The 22,305-nt window shown below is 47.7% G+C and overlaps 2 protein-coding genes and 1 non-coding gene across 4 annotated transcripts in view; 1 reads left to right on the plus strand and 2 right to left on the minus strand.

Moving 5' to 3' along the window:
* NPC1 (NPC intracellular cholesterol transporter 1) overlaps positions 1-18,740 on the plus strand; it is a 48,428-nt gene extending 29,688 nt beyond the window's left edge. The window contains exons 10-25 of the mRNA XM_059140866.1: positions 542-642; positions 3,222-3,324; positions 5,808-5,997; positions 6,607-6,789; positions 7,896-8,010; positions 9,541-9,668; positions 9,762-9,902; positions 11,092-11,181; positions 11,620-11,807; positions 12,147-12,262; positions 12,915-13,044; positions 14,345-14,545; positions 15,481-15,712; positions 16,449-16,562; positions 17,179-17,341; positions 17,952-18,740. Of these exons, the coding sequence (XP_058996849.1) occupies positions 542-642; positions 3,222-3,324; positions 5,808-5,997; positions 6,607-6,789; positions 7,896-8,010; positions 9,541-9,668; positions 9,762-9,902; positions 11,092-11,181; positions 11,620-11,807; positions 12,147-12,262; positions 12,915-13,044; positions 14,345-14,545; positions 15,481-15,712; positions 16,449-16,562; positions 17,179-17,341; positions 17,952-18,034 (2,278 nt within the window). The 3' untranslated portion in view covers positions 18,035-18,740. The remainder of the gene's footprint in view (positions 1-541; positions 643-3,221; positions 3,325-5,807; positions 5,998-6,606; positions 6,790-7,895; positions 8,011-9,540; positions 9,669-9,761; positions 9,903-11,091; positions 11,182-11,619; positions 11,808-12,146; positions 12,263-12,914; positions 13,045-14,344; positions 14,546-15,480; positions 15,713-16,448; positions 16,563-17,178; positions 17,342-17,951) is intronic.
* On the minus strand, positions 5,476-5,579 carry LOC131811979 (U6 spliceosomal RNA). The gene has a single exon (XR_009346215.1). It is a non-coding gene; the product is annotated as a U6 spliceosomal RNA (small nuclear RNA).
* RMC1 (regulator of MON1-CCZ1) overlaps positions 9,539-22,305 on the minus strand; it is a 28,046-nt gene continuing 15,279 nt past the window's right edge. The window contains exons 13-21 of one of the 2 annotated variants that reach the window (XR_009346154.1): positions 22,032-22,160; positions 21,377-21,483; positions 20,523-20,642; positions 20,147-20,224; positions 19,767-19,871; positions 19,603-19,671; positions 19,291-19,516; positions 16,371-18,607; positions 9,539-15,839 (exon numbers count right to left, since the gene is read on the minus strand). Coding sequence is in view for 1 of the 2 variants with exons in the window: in XM_059140868.1 (XP_058996851.1) it covers positions 18,528-18,607; positions 19,291-19,516; positions 19,603-19,671; positions 19,767-19,871; positions 20,147-20,224; positions 20,523-20,642; positions 21,377-21,483; positions 22,032-22,160 (914 nt within the window). In the remaining variant the exon portion in view is untranslated. Of the gene's footprint in view, positions 18,608-19,290; positions 19,517-19,602; positions 19,672-19,766; positions 19,872-20,146; positions 20,225-20,522; positions 20,643-21,376; positions 21,484-22,031; positions 22,161-22,305 lie in introns of both variants that reach the window. The other variant, XM_059140868.1, reaches the window with a different exon arrangement.

Below are 22,305 nucleotides of genomic sequence, written 5' to 3' on the forward strand. Positions count from 1 at the left end.
CTTCTGTACAGGCCTCCTCTTTCTGGCGGCAGTCTTCCCCGTGTATTAGCTGCTCCCTGCTCCGTGTCCTGCACCGCGTGGGTCCTCCCATGTGCACCGCGCCGTACTGACTGCCTCATGCTGGGTTCACCTGCCTCTCACTCACTGATTCTGAGCTCCCAGAGGCAAGTGCTGTGCCCCATTACCTAAGGAACCACAGGGCCCACATGGTACCTAGGATATCCTCGGTGTCTTCAAATGTTTGTTGTGTAAATGTTTAGGTTTCGGGCGCCTGGGTGGCTCAGTTGGTTAGGCAACTGCCTTTGGCTCAGGTCGTGATCCTGGTGTCCTGGGATCGAGTCCCTCGTCAGGCTCCTTGTCCTTGCTTGGTGGGGAATCTGCTTCTCTCTCTGACCTCCCCTTCTTGTGCTCGCTCTCCCTCTCTCTCTCATTCTCTCTCTCAGGTCAATAAGTAAAATCTTGAGAAAAAATAAATGTTTAGGTCTCTGTGATGTGTTGGGGCTTGTTCTAACTGGGAGGTGTTTTCTACACTTCTTTGCAGGGCTCCTGCCTCTCTGAATGATACCAGTTTGCTCCATGACCCTTGCCTGGGTACGTTTGGTGGGCCAGTGTTCCCGTGGCTTGTGTTAGGAGGCTATGATGGTAAGTAAGAGAAGCTTCTAGTTTTCCTACTGGGTAAAGTAGTCTTGGTTCTGTCACTAAGAATCAAGTGGTAATTACAAAGATGTCATGGAGTGAGCAGTCGTTCTAGTTCCCCATCTCTTAAATCCCAAGTGTAGGTTTGCTTTGGGCTTTGGCTTCAGGGTTTCTTCTGGGCGTAAAAGAAGTGAATGGTGTTCACCTTCTTAAGCCCACACTTTGGGAAGCTGTCACAAGCCAAGGACTTTCCCCCAGAATAGTGCAATTGTACACCTCCACACAATTCATTGTTTAGTTTCAAGGACTTCAAGGAACCCTTAGGGAGTCTGTGGACATCAGGTTAAGAATATCTGTGGGGACGCCTGGGTGGCTCAGTTGTTAAGTGCCTGCCTTCGACTGAGGTCATGATCCCAGGGTCCTGGGATTGAGCCCCACATCCTGCTCCCAGCTCAGTGGGGAGCCTGCTTCTCCCTCTCCCTCTGCCTGCCACTCACCCTGCATGTGCTCTCTTACTCTCTCTCAAATAAAATCTTTAAAAAAAGAAAATGAGAGAGAGATGATATGTGAGATACAGGGAAGAAGAAATAAAATTGTTCTGTGTTTTCTTCCCAAACCAGTTGGTTGGGAATTGAGACACTTCTCTAGAGGAAGGAGCAGTGGGTTTGCCCTTTGCTGGTTGGTTCCTATAGCACCTGGAACAGACTGTATCAGGTATGACGGGGTCATGATTCAGGTGACACCTTTGGCATCCGAAGCCGGATTATAGGCAGCTCAACAGGTTTTTCTGCAGTCCAAGGAAGAGGCCAATTAGATGTTGTTCTCCTCACCCTATAGGAGGGGAGAAGTCCTATCTATATTTAAATTTTACTCTTCGTCATAAAGGGGCACTTCTGATGGGTGGAGATGGTGTCACCCACTGGCAAGCCACAGCCATCAAAGTTAAATTTGATTTCTACCTTATTCCTTCCATCCACATAAACTCCAGATTTGTCAAAAACAGATGTATAAGAAATGAAGCTATTTAAGATCTAGAAGAAAGTATGGGAGGAATTTTTTTTAAATAATTTTAAAACAGGGAAGGCATTTCTACGTGAGACACAAAACCCAGAAGCCACAAAAGAAAACATTGATGAATTTGACTACGTAAGAATTTTAAATTCCTATGTGGAAAACAAGCATCATAAAGTTAAAAAACATTAAAAAGGGCAAGTAAGCCAGAGGGGGAAGAAAAGCAGCACACATAATGGACAGTGTATCCTTAATATATATAGGTCTCTTATGGAAAAAAAAAAAAAAGGTCAGCAACCCAGGAGAAAAGTAGGCAAAGCTATATGAAATTTAGCAAAAGAACAAATATACGGGGCTGTTCATTATTTGGGGAAACCCTGTGTAGGACCCCATTGTTAGGGGAGTGGAAGTGGTTCCTAGAATGTAAACTCAAGGCAGGCAGGGATTTTCCTCTCTTCTGTTCACTGATACATATCCAGAGTACCTAAAATAATGCCTGGCATGAAGCAGAGTCTCAGTAGATGTCTTGTTAAATTAAAGAAATGAAAAAGAGGATAGCCTCTTTGAAGGGCAGTTTAGGCGAATTTATCAAAATAGCAGTTGCACATACTTTTTGATTCAGTGCTTATACTTGTAAGAATTGATTCTCCACCTATGTACTTTACACATGAAAAATATTTATCAGATTTTTCTTTGTAGTACTTTTGTTTATAATCCTAAAATTGCAGAAATGTCCATCAACTGGAGATTGGTTAAATTATGCTAGAAAATACAGTACAGCAGAAAAAAAGAAAGAGGCTCTTTATGTCCTAAAATGGAGTCCTTTCCAACATATAAATGAAAAAATGTAATGTGCAGAACAGTGTGTTGCCATTTGCGTCATTAAGAAGGAAAGGTTGGGATGCCCAGGTGGCTCAGTTGGTTGGGCGTCTACCTTTGGCTCAGGTCATGATCTCAGAATCGAGTCCCATACTGGGCTCCTTGCTCAGCAGGGAGCCTGCTTCTCCCTCTGCCCGCTGCTCCTCCTGCTTATGCACGCGTGCTCGTTCACTCTCTCACAAATAAATGAATAAAATCTTTTAATATATATGTATATATATCTTATATATTAAAAGATTTTATTCATTTATATATACATACATATATATTAAACAAAGGAAAGGGCAAGAATATATGTGTTTGCCTGAGCATGCATGGAGTGTCTCTGGAAATATTTCAGATGGTGTGGAGGAGAACTAAGCATAGAATGAGGCCTGGGGAAGGAGAGACTGCACAGATCTTCTTTCTGCTTGAAATTTTTACCATGCACATTCTCTGTAGTTAAAACCAAAAAAAAAAAAAAAAAAGAATTTACTCATCCTGAATGAAACTGCCTATGTCAGATAGAGCATCCTTTTTATTCATTAACTGAGCTACATAGACACGATGTCCATAAACTGATTTTTGTTTTTAGAGCAGTCTATAGCCCCATGAAAAATCAGTCACCTTACTGTTTCGTGATTTTTCCCTTGTGTTTGTCTAACTTTCTGCATGCTTCTCATCCTCTGGATGTCCCATTTTTTTTTCCATTCTAGATCAAAACTACAATAACGCTACAGCCCTTGTGATTACCTTTCCTGTCAATAATTACTACAATGATACAGAGAAGCTCCAGAGGGCCCAGGCCTGGGAGAAAGAGTGAGTTGCTCTTTGTTCTGGGGGAAGCTGGGCGTGAACAGAAGGCACTAAAACCTTGTTCAGCTAAATTAACCAATAGCAGATCTAAATCATTTTTTTCCCCCACTTGGTACTAATAATGCAAAGAAAAGAGTCTGTAAGGCAGTTCATCCACAAACATTGTGTGAGTAGATAGCCCTGCACAGGGACGCACAAGTCTCTAGACGTGCGGAAATGCTCTGTGCACCCACCTCTCCCAGCAGGCCACCAGGAGCAAGGTAGATGCACATTAATAAGGGACACGCATAGTAGGAAACCCTGCAGGGACTAAAGAGAGGGGAATGGATGGTCAGATGGCTCCAGATGTAGGACATAAAAGCTGCCATCGACACGGCTAGGGAAGTTCGTGTACATGCTGTCCATCCCTAGAAAAAATCTTGGGCACGGGACCCGGGAGATGGTTAACTGTTTGTAAATCCTAGAGAGCAGGACAGAGGGCCAAAGAGTACAGGACATTTTGACCCTTTATACCTTTCAGTGCTTTTTGTTTTGACAGCTTTGTTGGAATATAAATCCCATCCTGGACATTTCACCCAATTAAAGTGTGTGATCCAGTAGCTTGTAGAGTATTTGCGGCTATGCAGCTGTCACCACAGTGAATTTGAGATCTTTTTTGTTTTTTAATCTCAAAAAGATTAATCTCCTTTAGCTGTTACACCCCATACTCATCCTCCCACCTCCCAGCCCTGCGCAACCATTCATCTGCTTTCTGTCTCCGTGTGTTACCGTATTCTGGCCGTTGACATGAGTGAAAGCACAGACTTCCGTGTCTGGCTTCTTTCACTTTGCATGTTTCCAAGGCTCATCCAAGTTACGGCGTCTATCAGGGCCTCATTCCTTTTTATGGCTGCATAATGTTTCATCCTGTGGCTGTGCCACATTTTTATCCAGTCATCAGCTGATGCACATTTGAGTCCTTCTAGGCCTTTGGCCATCACGAATAATGCTTCTGTAGACATTCACATACAAGTTTTTGTGTAAATTTAAGTATGTTTTCATTTCTCTTGGCTATTTACCTAGGAGTAGGATTGCTACGTCATACGTGACTCTCTGAAGAAGTGCCAGGTTGTTTTCCATGATGGCTGCAGCATTGTACATTCCCACCAGCCTGTATGGGGGGTCTTAGTTCTCCATAACCTCATGAGCGCTTGTTATGTGACCTTTTGGCTCTGGCCATCCTAGTGCATGGGATGTGGTGTCTTATTATGGTTTTGATTTGCATTTCCCTGATGGCTGCTGATCTCTAGCATCTTTCCTTGGGCGTGCTGGCCATCCATATGCTCTTCCTATCCTTTGCCCATTTTTAACTGGATTATTTGTATTTTTACTATTAAATTATAAGAATTCTTATGTGTGCTACATGTCTGCTGTCAGCTACATGATTTCTGGGTATTCGCTCCCAGTTTCTTTGTTATGTTTGCTTTGTTTTTCTTGCTGCTGCCCGCTGAAGCACAAATTTGTAGTTTTAAAGTCCAATTTTTTATTTTTTTCTTTTGTTGTTCAAACTTTTGGTGTCCTGTCTGTGAAACTATGGCCTGATCCAGGACGTGGCGATTTACGACTGTGTCATCTTTGGAGGGTTTCAGAGTTCCAGCTCTCAAGTTTAGGTCTCTGATCTACTTGAATTCATTATTTTCATGTTGTATGCTATCCAGATGACCCCAGGCCATTTGTTGAGAAGGGGACTCACTCTTTCATTGGACAGTCTTGCCACCTTGTCGAAAATTAGGTGACCACAGATACCTGGTTTCTTTCAAGACTCTTACTTGTGTTCTTTGATTTTGCCCATCCTTATGCTGGTACCACACTCTCTTGATTACGGTCATTTTGTAGAAAGTGTGAAATTGAGAAGTGTGTGTTCTCCTCCTTTGTTCTTCTTGAGAAAGAAGGGTTTGGCTCTTCTGGGTCCCTTTTGATTGCAAATGTGAATTTTAGAGTCAGCGTATCTTTCTATGAAGGAAGAGGTCAACTGGGATTCTGATAGGAATTGCATTGCATTTGTAGATCAACTTTTAAGTTTGCTCCATGAGCATATATCTTTGTTATGATATGCTTCAGTTAGAGATCCTTTTTAGTAAAAAAAAAAGAAGATGAGACCATGAGCCAGGCTTTTTTTTAATGGAGTGCTTCATGAATTTGCATATCCTCTTAATGCAGGAGCCATTCTAATCTCCGTATCATTCCGATTTTAGTATATGTGCTGCTGAAGCCAGCACTGTGAGCCAACTTTTAAACTTGTCCTAAACTTGATCCAAGTGATAGAAACATGAGCGTGTCTGGAACTTTGTAATCTGGGGGTGTTGCCCTTCTGGTCTCCAGTATCAAGAATCCTCATGTAAGGTACGGGTTGAGTAAACATGGCTTTTATGTCCTAGAGGTTGGGAAGAAGTTTCTCCCTTAGCTTAAATTTCAACTGAAAATATAAAATGTGTTCTCTCCTTTAGGTTTATTAATTTTGTGAAAAACTACGAGAATCCAAATCTGACCATTTCTTTCACGACTGAGCGAAGTATTGAGGATGAACTGAATCGTGAGAGTAACGGTGATGTCTTTACTGTCCTGATCAGCTACGCCGTCATGTTTCTGTACATTTCCATAGCCTTGGGCCACATCAAAAGCTGGAGCAGGTTTCTAGTAAGTGGGGTGTGTGTAGTGTGTGTGTGTGTGTGTGTGTTTGAGAAAAATGACGATGCACAGCTTCATGTCCTATTTTTGCCTCTACTTTTTGGAGCGGGGGTGGGCAGAGGGAGAGAGAAAGAGAAATTCCTAAGCAGGCTCCACGCCCAGCCGGAGCCTGACATTGGATCTCAAGACCCTGAGACCATGATCTGAGCCAAAATCAAGAGTCAGATGTTTAACCATCTGAGCGACCCAGGCGCCCCTGTTTCTACTTAGTTAATCCTAAGTCATGTTCAAAATTGGTTTACATTCCCGTTTTCATTGTATATAGTATTTTCTGTTTCCTGCATATATTTTTTTCAGTTCCAAATTTTTGGTTTATTTTAAAACTTAAAATTTATTTCTCATAATCCAGTTTTTCCTAATTTGACTACACCATCACCTAAAAATTGAAGCCCGTAAAGCATGCTACTAAGGGAAGATCTAGAACATATTTCTTATCTTTTATCTTTTCTTATCTTTCTCTCGAAGAGCACCTTTAACTCCAAGAAAGAGGTAAAATGAGGTCCTTTTAGTCATAGGACAGACGATAGTCTGACTCTTTATCTTTGTTGCATGGTTCAGGTGGATTCTAAAATCTCCCTTGGCATCGCTGGGATCCTCATCGTGTTGAGCTCAGTGGCGTGCTCACTGGGCATCTTCAGCTACGTTGGGATCCCCCTCACCCTCATTGTGATCGAAGTCATCCCATTCCTGGTGCTGGCTGTCGGGGTGGACAACATCTTCATTCTGGTCCAGACCTACCAGGTGCGTTTTCATAGCCTGACAGAGCTTGCCGTCAGACCAAATAGTGAGCTCCGTTAATGGTTGTCCCGCTCCATGCCGAGTACTTGCAAGCATGGAAGTGGGGTAGCTGTGTTTCCTGTTCTCTGTGTTGCTGATTGGGGTCCATAACTTGCTCAGCCTTCTTCCTTGGTTGGAGGAATAAAGTGAGACTTGAATTTTAAAGATTTTTTTTTTTAAATTTGAGAGAGAGAGAGCAAGATCATAGGAGAGGAGCAGAGGGAGAGAGGCAGACCCAGGGCTATATCCCAGGACCCTGAGATCATGACCAGAGCTGAAACCAGGAATTGCATATTTAACTGACTAAGCAACCCAGGCGTCCTAAGAATTCAGTTTTAAATATGTGTGCAAGAAGGGCTTGCATGCTTGCGAAAAACATTTTGGATACAACTCTTATTTTTTTTCTTTTTCTTTTTTTTTTTTTTTAAGATTTTATTTATTTATTTGACAGACCACAAGTAGGCAGAGAGGCAGGCAGAGAGGGAGAGAGGAGGAAGCGGGCTTGCCGCTGAGCAGAGAGCCCAATATGGGGCTCGATCCCAGGACGCTGAGATCATGACCCAAGCTGAAGGCAGAGGCTTTAACCCACTGAGCCCCCCAGGCACCCCTTGGATACAACTGTTACTAAAATGAGTCTCTAGTAGTGTAGAAGAATCAGAGACTTGTCAGAGGTGCCACTGAAGATAGGGCAGGATAGGACCTGCTGATGTAGAATATGGTCTCAATCATGATATTTTTCTTTCCTGGTCGCCTTACTTGGGGACTCAGTGGCATGTAAGATTGTCCCTTAATGGTCCAGCCACCTGCAGGCTGCATTCCGTGTGTCTTCCTGACAAGGTAATCCAGTCTTCCCTTGAGCTTTCCACCCCTTACCTAGCGCAGGGGTTTAGTGATACCCTGGATGGATTGTTGGGGCAAGTTGCAGGGCCCCCATCAAAGTTTATCTACAATAAGTAGAAGCTCCTAATCATTTGTCTTTACTGTTAACACAAAGCAACAAAGAAGCAAAGAGATGGCATTGTGATTTAGAAATGTTAATGGCCTGTGTATTGTGTTCTATTTTTTTTAAGCGAGATGAACGTCTTCAAGGAGAAACTCTGGATCAGCAGCTGGGCAGGGTCCTAGGAGAAGTGGCTCCTAGTATGTTCCTGTCCTCCTTTTCAGAGGCTGTAGCGTTTTTCTTAGGTAATTACTCTCTGAGTTCTACCAGTCCCACTGTTTTCTGAGCCTGGAGGTAGAAGGTGTTGGGTATCTGACTATGTCCCATCATGTTACTTCCTTGTTTAAGCTTATTCTGTAATCAGAAAGTATCAGAGTGGACCACAGGGAAAATCAGTGGCAGTATCTTGGATATCATTTTGGAAGTGCCCTCTTTTCTTTTGGGGGGTTGGGGGGAGGGGCAGAGGGAGAGAGATTGAATCTTCAGGCTCCACGCCCAGCGCAGAGCCCGATGCGGCACCTGATCTCATGACCCTGAGATCATGACCTGAGCAGAAATCAAGAGTCAGCTGCTTAACTAGCTAAGCCGCTCAGCACCCCTCCACTTTCTCATGTTGTTTCACGTTAGTGTTGATGTTGGGGTCCAGACGGACAGATAACCTTGAACTTCTCTGCTGCTTCCCCTTTTTGGCATCTGTGGCAAATGTGGATCTTTGATAATGACATTCCTGCGTCCCACAGGAGCCTGGCCAACACCACACTCACATTCCTCTTTGTCCGCACAAACCCTCAGGGAAGCAGCCTCGTTAATGAGCAGAGGTCCTTGGACCTCCCCTTGCTACAAGGAGCCAGAATGAGCTGGAACAGAAACCAGCGCTTTCTGTGTTTCTTTCCTGTGGAGAAATCACCATGCAGCCTTACTCACAGGGCTGTCTGCCCCCTTGTCTGCTGTGTGGGATGAGACAACCGAGTGCGTCTTCAGAGCAGGAAGCTAGGTTAGAAATGGGATCCGTGGGCCACAGATGGAAATGCCTCCATGAGCTGTTCACATGGGGCGACTGTAGGCTCATGAAGGCTGCGGTCTTTCAGAACAGACCCAGGATGCTGTCTTCATTTCCATAGAGCACTGTGCTTTCAAGCCTGTGGTCCTTACACTTCCTTTTGATGGGTACAAGTGCAGAGAAAGTTACTTTCTCTTGTTTTCTCATCAGAAAATGTGGTGATAATAGCAGCTGACACTGTGCTTCATGATTGGAGTGACTCTGGGGGAACTGTAGGAGCAGAAGGCACAGGTCTAGAAAGGACAGTTATGTGTTGCTGGCCCAGTGCTGCTAGGTCCAGTTTCTTTTTTTAAATGAAGCTGTGAATCTAGATTTTTGTGTTGGGTCTCATTGTTAAATATTGGCTTCTTTAAAAAAAAAAAAAAAAAAAGAAATGTGTTTTCATCCTAAAATGAATTGATCTAATGTGGACCATACAGGATATAATCTGGCCTGTGGGCTGCTAGTTTGCAGTCTCTGGGTGTTAACCCAATACTTCTGACTGGGAGCGCCCTCATCTAACTGTGTCAGAAGTGGGAGACTAATACTGTTGATCTAATAGCCGAGAGAAAATATTTCTGTGGCACTCCTCTGGGGGGGTTGTGGGAAGCGTGGGTCTTCTCGTGGCTTCAGTCTGTTCTAGCTCCTTGCGTTCCTGTGTGCACGTGAGGGTGAGACCCGCAGGGAGTCCCCTGCTGTAAGTGGACGTGACGGGGCAGCTTCTCTCCCCCTGCAGGGGCGCTGTCAAAGATGCCAGCCGTTCACACTTTCTCCCTGTTCGCCGGGATGGCCGTCCTCATTGACTTCCTTCTTCAGATCACATGTTTTGTGAGTCTCTTGGGGTTAGACATCAAGCGTCAAGAGGTAAGTTGTTGTCAGGATGGCAGTCTGTTTACAGCCTAGAATCCAAGTGAAGCAGCCGGAGAGTGTGACCTTTGTCCTTCTTTGTCCTCTCAGAAACATCGTCTGGATGTCCTTTGCTGTGTCAGAGGCTCTGAAGATGGAACTAGTGTCCAGACCTCAGAAAGCTGCCTGTTTCGGTTCTTCAAAAACTCCTATTCTCCACTTCTGCTTAAGGATTGGATGCGACCTATTGTGGTATGAGTTTGTCTGTGGTTTTCCTCATTTTTCTCCAAAAACAGTTTTATCACATGCCTTCTAAGAAAGGAGCTTGGGTGAAGCACCTGCATGGCTCATTCGGTTAAACGTTCAACTCTTGATTTCAGCTCAGGTCATGATCTCAGGGTCATGGGTTCGAGCCCTGTGTTGGGCTCTGTGCTCAGAGCGGATTCTGCTCGTCCTTCTCCCCCGCTCCTCCCCCCTGCTTGCACACATGCTTCTTTCTAAAGTAAATAAATAAAATCTTTAAAAAAGAAAGAAACCAGCGTGGGAAGGAAAATCTGACAGTTGTTAAGTATATATGCAAAATGCAAAAGCAAATATGTACAAGTACATAAAATATTTTTCTAGCTAGCTTTTAGTAGTCAGTATAAGCAAGTTTTTATTTTGAAGTAATTATAGATTCATAGAAAGTCAAGAAGATAGTACAGAAATGACCCAGGTACCCATCAACCCAGCTTCTCCCTGTGGTCTTACACAAATATAGTTCAGCGTCAAAACCAGGAATTTGACATGGGCACGTGTGTGTGTCGAGTTCTGAGTCCCCTCATCCCATGCAGAGTGGCAGTGACCACCACTGCAGTTGATACACGGAACTGTCCTGCCACAACTCTCTCCTCACGCTGCCCCGTTACAGTGCCACAAGCCTCCCCCGCACACCACCCACCATCCCGAGTCCCCAGCAAGAGTGTGAGAGCTTTCTGAGGTGATCCACTGGAGATAGCCAGCAGTGATGACCGATCACTGCTCTAATAAAGGAACATGACTTCGTCTCCAATAATAGTAACACTTAACATTTAACAAACACTGAATATTGGGTACAATGCTGAATCTGGATTGTCCGCAGATTTTCTCATCTAACCCACAAAACCGTCTTATGTTATACATCTTTTATTTTTCGTGTGTTACTGATGAGGAAGTAGAAGCTGAGAGAGGTTAATTAAGTGACTTCCCCAGGGTCACTCAAATCCTGGAGCCAGGATTTAAACCCAGGGAGTTTGACTAGATGCTGTCCTCTCAGCCAGGAACCCTGCTCTCTACCTTAACATGGCATGTAAACTTTTCGGTTGGGGACAGTCCCATGTTTCACGTGTGGAAGATCTTATTTATGTTCTTAAGCTGCCATGCACGAAGCAGTCCCTGCCTTACAGCTCACTTTTTATTCCAGATAGCGGTATTTGTGGGTGTCCTGTCCTTCAGTATTGCGGTGCTGAACAAAGTGGAAATTGGATTGGATCAGTCTCTCTCCATGCCCGATGTAAGCTGCTTTTCTCTTTTAGTTGTTTAGCCAAAGGTACAAATATATTTTCCAAAACTTGCATGCAGTTGTTCTGGGCGAATGCCTGCTTCTAAACGCCATGTGGCGGCTGGTTCCCCAGGTTACAAGAACTGCCGTGGAGCCCGCATGGGGCCCATCTTAGCACATGAAACTCTCGGGGTGAGGAGGGTACAGAGAAATAGAGCAGCGAGCCTCTCACCTTGTAAGGTGCCCTCCTGGCGGTGGGCCTGCCAGAGAAGCACCTTGGGTGCGGGGACGTGAGGAGCCGGGAGCTGGCTCGGGTGCGGGGGACGGTCTGCATCCGGGCTGGGGCCGTCTCGGTCAGCAGCATCCCAGTGCTGTCTCCATCCTTAGCCGTCCCCTCACCTGAGCTCGTCAGCACATTCCCACTGTGTCCCGTTCTGATCGCTCATGCAGGACTCCTACGTGCTGGATTACTTCAGGTCGCTCAGATACCTGCATGCGGGCCCACCTGTGTACTTCGTCCTGGAGGAAGGGCACGACTACAGCTCCCTGAAAGGGCAGAACATGGTGTGCGGGGGCATGGGCTGCAATAACGACTCCCTGGTGCAACAGATCTTCACCGCGGCTCAGCTGGACAACTAGTCAGTACCACCCGGCGTTCTGGTCCTGCCGCAGAAGCAGCCGGAAGGGGCCCCCGGCCGCCGGCCGCCTGGGCCTGACATGGCTCACTCAGGATAGATTTGTTTAGAAAATGTGTTGCTCAGAATCATGCTAACTCTAGCTTTACCTCAGCAAAAGCTTTAGAAGGACTAATTGAGCAGCTCCTATCTGGAAGGGTTTTCCGTTAAGTGGTGATGAAGTCTGTTCTTTGGGCAGCAGTGTAACATCTAGAAAGCGAAGTTAGGTTTCGAGAAAAAGGACTGAATCTGAGACCTCCCCCCTGCGGAGCAAGTCAGTAACTTCTCCCTCCTTCTCACCAGTACCCGAATAGGCTTTGCCCCCTCGTCCTGGATCGATGATTATTTTGATTGGGTCAAGCCTCAGTCTTCTTGCTGTAGAGTCTACAACGGCACGGATCGCTTCTGCAATGCCTCAGGTACTTTCATCTCCTTTTCCAGATTTTTCTCTTTTCTCTGAAGACTTGTGGCATTATAATTTATAACTCCTTTGCATTTCACCTCAGTTTATACTGGCACCAGTCCCTTTTCCTTGGTTGCCATCTCTCTGCTCCGCCATGTTCTCTGAAGGGTGTCGTGTTGTTCAGCCTCCCTCCGACCCCCACCACAGGGCTGCAGGCCAAACAGAGCCCCGGTCAGGGGACTCTGGTTTTCAGAGTCTTCCGGGTTCTCTTCTCCCGACACCACTAATAGCATCTCTTGGTTGGGATCTGGCTGCGTCTCGCGGAGTGCTTCCCATTGTTATCACCGTTGCCCTGCAGTTTTGTTAGGAGTGTTGAGGTTGTCCTCGAGTTTTCTTGGTAAAATCATGGAAGCCTTGGATTCTGATAATACCAATCAGAGTCATCCTCCAAACAGGCCACCTATTTCAGGGAAGAAAGTTTATACAGCCTGCCCCAGATGAAGATAGAATGTCAGACGGATTAGACCGTGAAAATCCCGTGTGTTGGAAGCTCTGGAGCTTCGGGGTCAGGAAAAGATCAAGGAAAATTCCCCTTAGATCCTTAAGTGTTTTCAGATAACATCTGGAACCTCGTTCTTCTCATCTGGGCCCCTCTGTATCTGTGCTAGTGGTTGACCCTGCCTGTGGCCGCTGCAGACCTCTAACCCCAGAGGGCAAACAGAGGCCTCAAGGGGAAGACTTCATGAGATTCCTGCCCATGTTCCTTTCTGATAACCCGAACCCCAAGTGCGGCAAAGGGTAAGTGCTGTGGAGCCGCTCAGAGACGTGCCCACTTCCGGTTATTTTGTGCGGGACAGCTAGCCGAGGGCTGGGGTCGGGGCAGCTGTATGGGGAGGGTCCCTTTCTTCCCCTCCCCACGCGCCCCACCACCGGGTCTTCTGTGAGAGCAGAAAAACCTCATACACCCATAAGGAGAGCTTCTCAGCCTCTCCAGCTGATCTCATCCTGGCTTGAGCGTGTCTCCCTCCCTCTTGGCCTCTTGTCCTGGCTCTCCTGGCTGCGTGAATGGCTGCCGAGGGCTGTGCCAGCGTCTAGCAGGACAGTAGGGGAGCAGGGACGTGTGGCATTTCAGAATGTGTTCACATCCGTCCTGGGGTCAGGGACAGCTTCTCTGCTCGGTCACGCCATCCTGGACCAAGGCTCAGATTCCTGCAGCCCGGCCAATCTTGCCAGCCTGTCTGGCTCTGAGGTTCGGGGCTGTCGCACGCCCCCATCTAGGCGGGCAGCTGATTAGCTGTGTGGAGGCAGGGCATCTGGGCCCAGAAATAGGGAAGAAGGCTGGGAGTCGGGGGTGGGAGGATTCAGAACCTTTTGTAGGAGCAAGAAGAGTGTTCTCATGTATGTTAGGCAAACCCTGGACTTCCCTGTTTTTCCTAATACGTAATTCAACCAAACTCCTATCCGTCAGTCCTGTGTATCGTGGCTGTGCTTGGAGACCTGTATTTGGTACAGAGGAAAGACTGTGCCTAAAGATAAAAGCGAATCTTGCAGCGTGGTCTGCTTGCCCACTGAACGCTTTGGCCTACATAAAACAAACCCGGGTACATCCAGCTTGTAGGAAAGCAACAGCCACCACTTACGGGGAGCCTCCTACGTGCCATCGTGCGCCAGGCCCCTCACCCACGTCGCCGCCCTTACCACACAGCTTGTGAGGAGGTGCCAGAGGACACCGCAGCCCAGATTCAGTCCCACCGCCCAGGGTTCCTTGGCTAATACGGGGCGGGGCCGAGACCCGCCTCACGGCCATGGACTCCGGGGCCCTTGTCCTTTCCCGCCCCGTTACACAGCACTGCCGAGCAAACACCGCAGCAGAACACAGATACCCAAACAAGAGCACCTCTGCACCAAAACAACCAAAAGTGAGAGAATAAGCTAAAACCTTCACCGTCCCTTGCACGGGGCCTTCCTCCCCTGTCCCTGAAATCTAGAGCTGGTCTGACCTCTGAGCCCAGGGTCAGGTGATTCCAGTTCACCTTGCATGCTCGCGGTCTGCAGGGACTTTCTGTGGCCTCCCTAACACCACTGAGTCTTCCCATAGGGGACATGCTGCTTACAGTTCAGCCGTTAACATCCTCGGCAATGACACGGCTGTCGGCGCCACATACTTCATGACCTACCACACTGTGCTTCAGACCTCTGCTGACTTTACTGATGCCATGAGAAAAGCCATCCTCATCGCCGGCAACATCACCAAAACCATGGGCCTCGAAGGAAGCGGTTACCGTGTGTTCCCGTACAGGTAGTTTGAATTTTATAAACGAGGTGTCTTGGGTTAGGGCCCACAGCCTGAGGGCTTTCCTGATGGGAAGCTGATCCTTGGCTTTCGTTCTGACACCTTCTCCATCGTGAGCAGAAGCAAAGAATATCAGGGGAAATAGCATCGGAGCAAGGAAGGCCAGGGTCTGCAGCACCCCCCAAGGTCTGAGTGCTGCACGCACAAAATCTGATCTGTGAGCTAGAGCTCACCATCCGAAGAAAGACACACTTCAAGCAGCACCGTGGGTGGGAGGGTGCGGTACCGGGGGACCAGGCTTCACTGAGAGGGCGGAGCAGACGTTCCTGATCGGTAGCTGCTCGCCGCCCCTGACTTCCAGTTCCCTGGAACATGGGGTCTTTATGGAGGTTTTTCATTTTTGTTTGTTGGGGTTTTTCTCCTATAAAGTAGAAGAAACAGGTGGTTTTCCCCACCCCTGTGATCTTGCTCAGAGGGGTTCTGACCCATTCTTGACAGTAGGACAGCCTGTTTTTCTGCCAAAGAAGTTCTCAGAATGGATGTCCTAATTCCTGAGAAGAGCTGACTAACTTTGCCAAAAAAGCATTTTTCTCCTTAGGCCCCACACAGATCTCATTTGGTCTGAGGTAATTCTCAGGATAGATCAGGACTTGTGTTTTCAACATTCCATGAAATACTCTGTAAATGCCTATGAAGTGAAGAGGTTGAGCTTATGAACAAAAACTTTATATAAAATACACATTTTGGATCACTATTAGGCCCTTTTGTAGGTGTCAGTGGTCAGAGGTTCATTTGAATTACTATAGAGGAGTCTCACAAAAACAGGGAGTTTTTATGCAAGGGATGACTCAGAGTAGTTGGTTCTGCAGTAGTGGCAGGATGAAAAAAAGCTTCCAGAAGCAAGCACGAGCTATAACAGAACCTTCTGCTCTTTTCTCCAGTGTGTTCTATGTCTTCTACGAACAGTACCTGACCATTATCGATGACACGATCTTTAATCTCAGTGTGTCCCTGGGAGCCATCTTCTTGGTGACCCTGGTTCTCCTGGGCTGTGAACTGTGGTCTGCAGTGATCATGTGTGTCACCATCGCCATGATCTTGGTCAACATGTTTGGCGTCATGTGGCTCTGGGGCATCAGTCTGAATGCAGTTTCCTTGGTCAATTTGGTTATGGTGAGTCCTGGCCTGCTCAGTTGGCTCCTGCCTCCCGTGTCACTTCTGTGAACTGTTTCTTGGGGTGAAGGACCAAGGCCAGCTCTTGCTCATGGAAAGGTGGGATGAGTGCTAATGGAGTGGGGACCTGGATAGTACAGAGAACAATGGAAGTGTGACTCCGTGGTGTCACGGGGGTATTTTGCCTGGAACTTCTGTCCCAAAGGGTCTGCAAAAACATGTAGCCCAATGAGAAGATGTTCACTTTTTAGAAAAAAATGCTCCTTCCCAGTGGAATTCACTACCAGTACCTTTCACTTCTCATGCAATTGCCAGGTGCTTTTTGATAGTCTTGAAGATAGGAGCATTTGAAAAACTACTAAAATAGCAGCGTGTCTGTACTTACAGTATGAACACTGTTTTCGGGAAAGCGGCAGGGAGGCCCAGCTAAAGCAAATCTGAGGGGTGCTGACTCTTGAGGGGTAGGGGTAATCTTATGAGGGTTCCACAAGTCCCCCTAAAACAAGCAGATCTGCTTTAGAGAAGTGGCGTCTGGGTGCTCAAGGGTCCCACGAGTTGCCCGGTGCACCTTCAGTGGGCATGCACTGCCAGGGTGCTCGGTGTTACAAGGTAAAAGGGATGCTTAGGGTTCCTGGGCCACCTGTGGTGCCCGGCATACCAGATCCTGGGAGAGGAGTGCCTGCTGCTAGGATTTTCAGCCACAAGAGGGCAGTCGTAACGGGAGACTCTCTTTCAGAGCTGTGGCATTTCCGTGGAGTTCTGCAGCCACATCACAAGAGCGTTCACAGTGAGCACGAAGGGCAGCCGCGTGGAACGGGCCGAAGAGGCGCTCTCTCACATGGGCAGCTCCGTAAGTAGCCTGGCCAAAGATTTCTGCACGGGGTGCCCAGCTCGTCAACTTCTCAGAGACTAAAAAAGTCCATAGGGAAAAGAGAATTTGAGTTACTTAGCCACTCGCAAGAGTGACACGTCTTCAGGCATTTCATGAATAGCTAAATCCTGAAGTTCTTTAGAACCGTTCTCTTCAGTGAAACCTTTACAGACCGTGAAGCAGGAAGAGAACGGAGAGGTTCGATTTGAGCACATGTGTTGGCACCCAGGGAGCTGGGGCCCTCAGAGCCAGGAGAATCTTCTTAGTTCAACTCCATAGCCTGCTTCTGCCTCTCAGCCAGTTTTTTGCTGCTCTAGAAAGTCCTTAATAGTTTTCATCTAAGTGTAAGGAAAGCTGTTTAAAGACAGAGTCCATTGTCCATGCAGAATACACAGCTTTTACTCTTCTATTTTTTTTTTCCCCCAGGTCTGTAAGCAGCAAATCAATTTTAGGTAGAATGTAGTCCTGCTTGTCAGTAACTAAAAGCTGGGGTTCAACCCATTGCTTTGGGCCTTGCCCATCAAGAAATCGCTGTGAGGATGTGTTGAATTAGAGCAGGTTGGTAAGCGCTTTCCAATGCTGTCTCTTCTTTCAGGTGTTCAGTGGAATCACACTAACAAAATTTGGAGGGATTGTGGTGCTGGCGTTTGCCAAGTCTCAGATCTTCCAGATATTCTACTTCAGGATGTATCTGGCTATGGTCTTACTGGGAGCCACCCATGGCTTGATATTCCTCCCTGTCTTACTCAGCTACATAGGTAAGCATTCTTGTTCTGAGATAAGTGGATGGAGAAAGCATGTGACTAAGGGAAAAGAGATCTAGAAGCATTCTTAAATGGTACTTAAAAAAAAATTGTGAAAGGAAAAAAATCTGGACTAGGAATTTCATGGTGGTCCAAACAGCTTCATTAGTAAGCTGCTAATGCTTTTTCTGGAGGCTCCACTTGGCTGCTGCACAAGGCCCCGAAGTCAGATGGGGAAGGCGCTTGCATGGCCGCGTCCCTGGGGGCTCCCCGCTGCCCGAGAGGGGTGGCTGCTGGAGTGACTCGGCCGCCGGGCAAGTCCCAGCAGTGCCACAGAGCAACTCTCATTCCCTGACTCACGGGCCTTGCTGAGGACTTGTTTCAAGACTGCCCTTAAGATTTTTTTACTTCTCTGGCCATTTCAGCTTCCGTAAATGAGGTGGGGTTGGAAGGAGAATGCAGGACCAACTGGCTGTCTCAGAGCTTTGTAAGAAGCTGAGGCGTTTGCGGGGAGGGGGTATTAATCTCTGGGGGATAGGAAGTTTGTACTGTAATACAACGACCTGATTGCCATTTCTCCTGAAGAAATGATTCTGAAGTTTGTTTTTTTTTAAATCCCTCACAGGCCCATCCATAAATAAAGCCAAAAGTTTGGCCACTCAAGAGCGATACAAAGGTACAGAGCGAGAACAGCTCCTAAATTTCTAGCCTCTTGCGAGGTGTGGGGACTTTGAACTGTGTGGGTCGGTGGGCTTACTGTGGGACAGTTACCATGTCGTCAGGGCGGATGCGGAGAGCAGGCTCGAACAGCAGCAGCTTCAGCCCTAGTGCTTTCAACTCCGGACCACAAGCTGACGTGTGAAGCAGTATTACCTAATCGAAGGCAGCTCCAAGACGCCAAAGGGCCCTCCACGGTCTTGGGGAACGAGCCCTCATCTCGGCAGACGGAGGGGATGCTAGTGAGGCTGAGTGGGATCTGCTCTCTGACACTTTTTAAAGGCCAATCAATGCAATGTTTTTCCTTTGTTTTTGGAGTAAGCCATCACACAAGTTCTATACCATATTTTTAGTAACACTTGAGGATGTTGTAGATACACTTTACTATAACATTTTATAGTTTAAAGAGCTTTATTAATGCAATAAATTAACTTTGTACACATTTTTATATATATATATTAAAAAAAAAACCTAGCAAGTGATTTCAGAATGTTGTAGGCCTCATTAGAGCTTGGTCTCCAAAAACCTGTTTGAAAAAAGCAACATGTTCTTCACAGTGTTCTCCTATAAAGGAAATACAGATTTCATCAGATGTGGCACAAAAAGAGGAAAACAAGAGAATGAACGCTTCACAGCTCATAGATATGGATGGTGGGGTTTTAACTTATTTTCTTTCATAAAACACTTGTTTTCCTAAGCTGCTGAGTTGTCCTTTTTATTTATACAGCTTCTGCCAGGGCTGTTGGGCACCTTCACAACCCCAGCAAACTGCCACCTGCTTTGAGACACGAGTGGCTTGCCTGTCCTGGCAGTGCCACCCCACACGGGTTACCGGGGGGCCTGATGCAACCTCACATGCTCCTTCCCCATCCTAAAGAAGCTAGTTGCCTGAGGTTTCATAACTTGGGAGACAAAGAGCTAAGATTAGCCTAGGCTTCCTAAGACCAACAGTGGTAAGCCCCAGGCCATGTGACATGCCTTAGTCGCGGTTTCCTGTCACCATTTCCCGTCCTATCCCTGCTTCCTCAGAAAGTGGCATTCTCAGATCAGTGGCATGGGCCACACCAGAAGTGCATTAGCTGCAAGTTCCGGAGCAGGATTCAGATTCCACGGGCAGATGGCATTTTGTTTCTAAGAAAGGTAACCCAGGAGTTCTTAGAAGGGCCCCCAGAAAGTCCCGGCCGCCAGCCTGCTCCTGCTACTGCCAGTCTGTTCACTCCCTGCTCTCACGGCCACCACAGCCTCACCTGGTGTGAAGTTAGGGTTCCCTCGCAAACGCTGGTTTCGCTGTTCAAAAAATCGAAATATAGTATAGAAAAGCATGTTGTCTTCAGTCTGTTTCGCGGCATCTAAAAATTTTCGTGCAGAAATGTTGTCATGGCCGCCAATGCCCCGGATGAACCGCAAGGCGGCCAACACCTGGTGTTTGGAAAGAAGCACCTCCACGATTTCGTCGTTGGCGGTGGACAGTCGCTGGGAGGGAGGGAGAGAGGTCCTGTAAGTGCCGAGACAGGAACAGATAGGCACACAGTTCCGAACGCGGCTGTGGCAAGAGTTACCTTCAGCATGTCCAGAGACAGCTGGTGGGCAGGAGGGTAGAAACTTTCTAGGGATAAGAGCAAACAAGCCTGAAAGACACATTTTCAAACTGGCTTCAGCATCAAACGTTAGGAGGTTAAACGTGAAGTCCTGAAGCCCACGAACAGAAACGGGGGCCGCATACCAAAGGCTTGGAGTCGCTGAGGACGTGGTACTGCAGGAACTGATGCAGCATGTAGAAGAGGTTGTGCTGGACCAGCGTCTTGATGACAAGCTCGTGTAAGTAGTGCTGAGGACAGACGGGAGGACAGCACATTTCCCAGTCCCCCACCTGCACCAGAGGAGAGGCTACAGGGCCAAGGACCCAAGCTGTTCTAAGGACTGAGTACGTGTTTCCACGAGGAAGGGGACAGATTTCTGTCCCGTCCACAGGACACCTGACGGAATGCCCTCCTCCCACCTCAGGACAACACGGTAGTGTCGGGAAAGTCACTCCACATCCTGGGTCTGGTGTGCGGCCCCTGCTCCTCTAACTTGGGACCACACCTGCTGACTGGAAGGTACCTGTACTGTGATCTGAAACTGGTTGAGCGAGCGAATATACTCCATCAGGACGGCGATCACGAACTTATGAGGCATGTCCTACGGAGGAAAAGAAAAAAGTCTTGAAAACACTGAGGACTCGCGAGGGGGTCGCCTGCAGCTGATTTCTCCACCCCTCGTTTCCACATGAATCTGGCCCACGGTTCTGTTTTGCTGGTTTTGCACAGATCCAGAACCTTCCCCATCCACAGTCACGTTCTGGCCTGAATATTGGAAGTCAAACTACTAGCACTAGGTCTTCACCGGAGATACCTCCAGTTGGTCTAATGGCATTCTGAGTTCTACTCCTTTCCTCAGCTCCCCGCAAACCAAGCTCTCCAGAGGCCCCGTCACTCACCTTCTTCTCCGTGAACACGGACAGGACGTGGGTGTACATGTCGGACTGATCGATCACCGCCTGCGTCCGCACCGGCCTCCTGAGAAGCGGGCTGCTCCGGCTCTGCCCGGCTTCTAGTGCCTGAATGACACATTGGCAAATGTGACCTGAACCATCTTCTCGATTAGCCCAGAAGCCTCGATTTCTAGACCCTGTGCACCTCAAATGGGAGCAGAAGGTGGCACATTGGTACTTGGACAAAATGATTTCTCCCGTGCAGGCTGAGGCAGGGTTGGGGAAGGCAGAGGTGGTCGTCTTGAAAACATGCTACTGTTCGTGAATGGAACTAAAAGGCGAAGGTGTAAGTCTGCTTCCTTTTGAGACACATTTTCTTAAACCTAAAATCCCTATACGAATCACAGATTTCTGATGTTTGTTACCTAATAAAAACAGAATGGCGTCCTTTTTTAATAAAGTCCTGATCCTGTGGTAAATGAAGACCACGTATAAAACTGTCTGGATGTCCGAGTGATAAGTAAGCCCTCCCCGAATGCCACAGACGGGGAGAGCTTTGTGACACGCTGCACTGCTTCACCTGACTCTAAGGCAGTCTGCCCAGCGCAGGTCACGTGGAGCTATAGCAGGCCCTGAGAGGCTCCAACTAGCAAGGGCCAGGGCTGAAGAAGCCTGGGAGCCAGAGCAGGGTTGCACAGAAACCCATGGGGAGCAGCTATCCTGCTTCCCACAGCCGTGCAGACCAGCAGCTGCCCCTCAACTGCAGCCACCATGCCCCCTCAGCCCGCAGGCCTCAGTGGTGTCCTGCCTCCTCCTCAGGAAACACGGGGGAAGGGTGGAGAGGACCCCACACAGCTTACCGTTGTGTAGCTCTGCTCCGCATCCAGGTACTTCTTATACTCGTGATTGAGCTTGTCAAAAACTGTGGCAATCACAGGTAATGTGGCTCTGTCGGACTCACTCAGCACTGGAAAGAAGGTTCACACAGGTCAGCCAAGTTTACGTCCATTCGGAACACAAACGTGCTGCTGGGACAGAAAGAACTAACCTCAAAGGGCCATCAGGGCAAACCTACCTCCAGTGGGCATCCAGAGAAATGGAATCGTTCTGAGACCTGAAGCCTAGAATTCACTCACCAGCCCCTCCCAGGGACTAGAAAAAGTAGCTATGGACGGTTTCAGCAGAAAGTGCTCAGAGATCTCTGTAGTGAGGGACTTGGATTCTGGAAAATGTCTGTTTTTAGGCTGGGGATGGCAGGGCCCTAACCCTCAGATGCCCCAGTGGCGTCTGGGTTGCTCTCACCTGGCACCATCCTATCTAGCTATCGTCCCCAAGTAACTACAAGTCACGTTGCGATTTCATCACCTTTCCAGGGGGTTAAATGATCCATCCTTCAAATGAAGGACCAGGCTGTGCACAAGACACAAAAATGTGGCCCAGCTCCCAAGGAAAGGTGTGGGCAGCACAGTCCCAACCCTGAAATCCAGACTGAGCGGAGAGGACTGGTCTGCTTACTCTGCGAACAGACAGACAGGATCACCATCTTGCACTCCTTTCTCTGGAGAAGAAAGTCCATCAGTCTTCCTTTATCTGGTAAGAGGTTTACAATGGGCTGAAGCTTCACTTGGAGGTTCCAGAGGTAGCCTGGGTGGAAGAGGCAGCACAGTTCATACAGGATGCAAATCGGAACAAAAGCCCAAAAGGTGGTTCCCTTGAAACATTCATGGTGGGGGGGGGGGCATCCTGCACAGCACTGATACGACCCTGATCTTACCAAGTGCAGCTTAGG

This window comes from Mustela lutreola, chromosome 11 (assembly GCF_030435805.1).
Source record: "Mustela lutreola isolate mMusLut2 chromosome 11, mMusLut2.pri, whole genome shotgun sequence".
In the NCBI taxonomy this organism is placed as follows: domain Eukaryota; kingdom Metazoa; phylum Chordata; class Mammalia; order Carnivora; family Mustelidae; genus Mustela; species Mustela lutreola.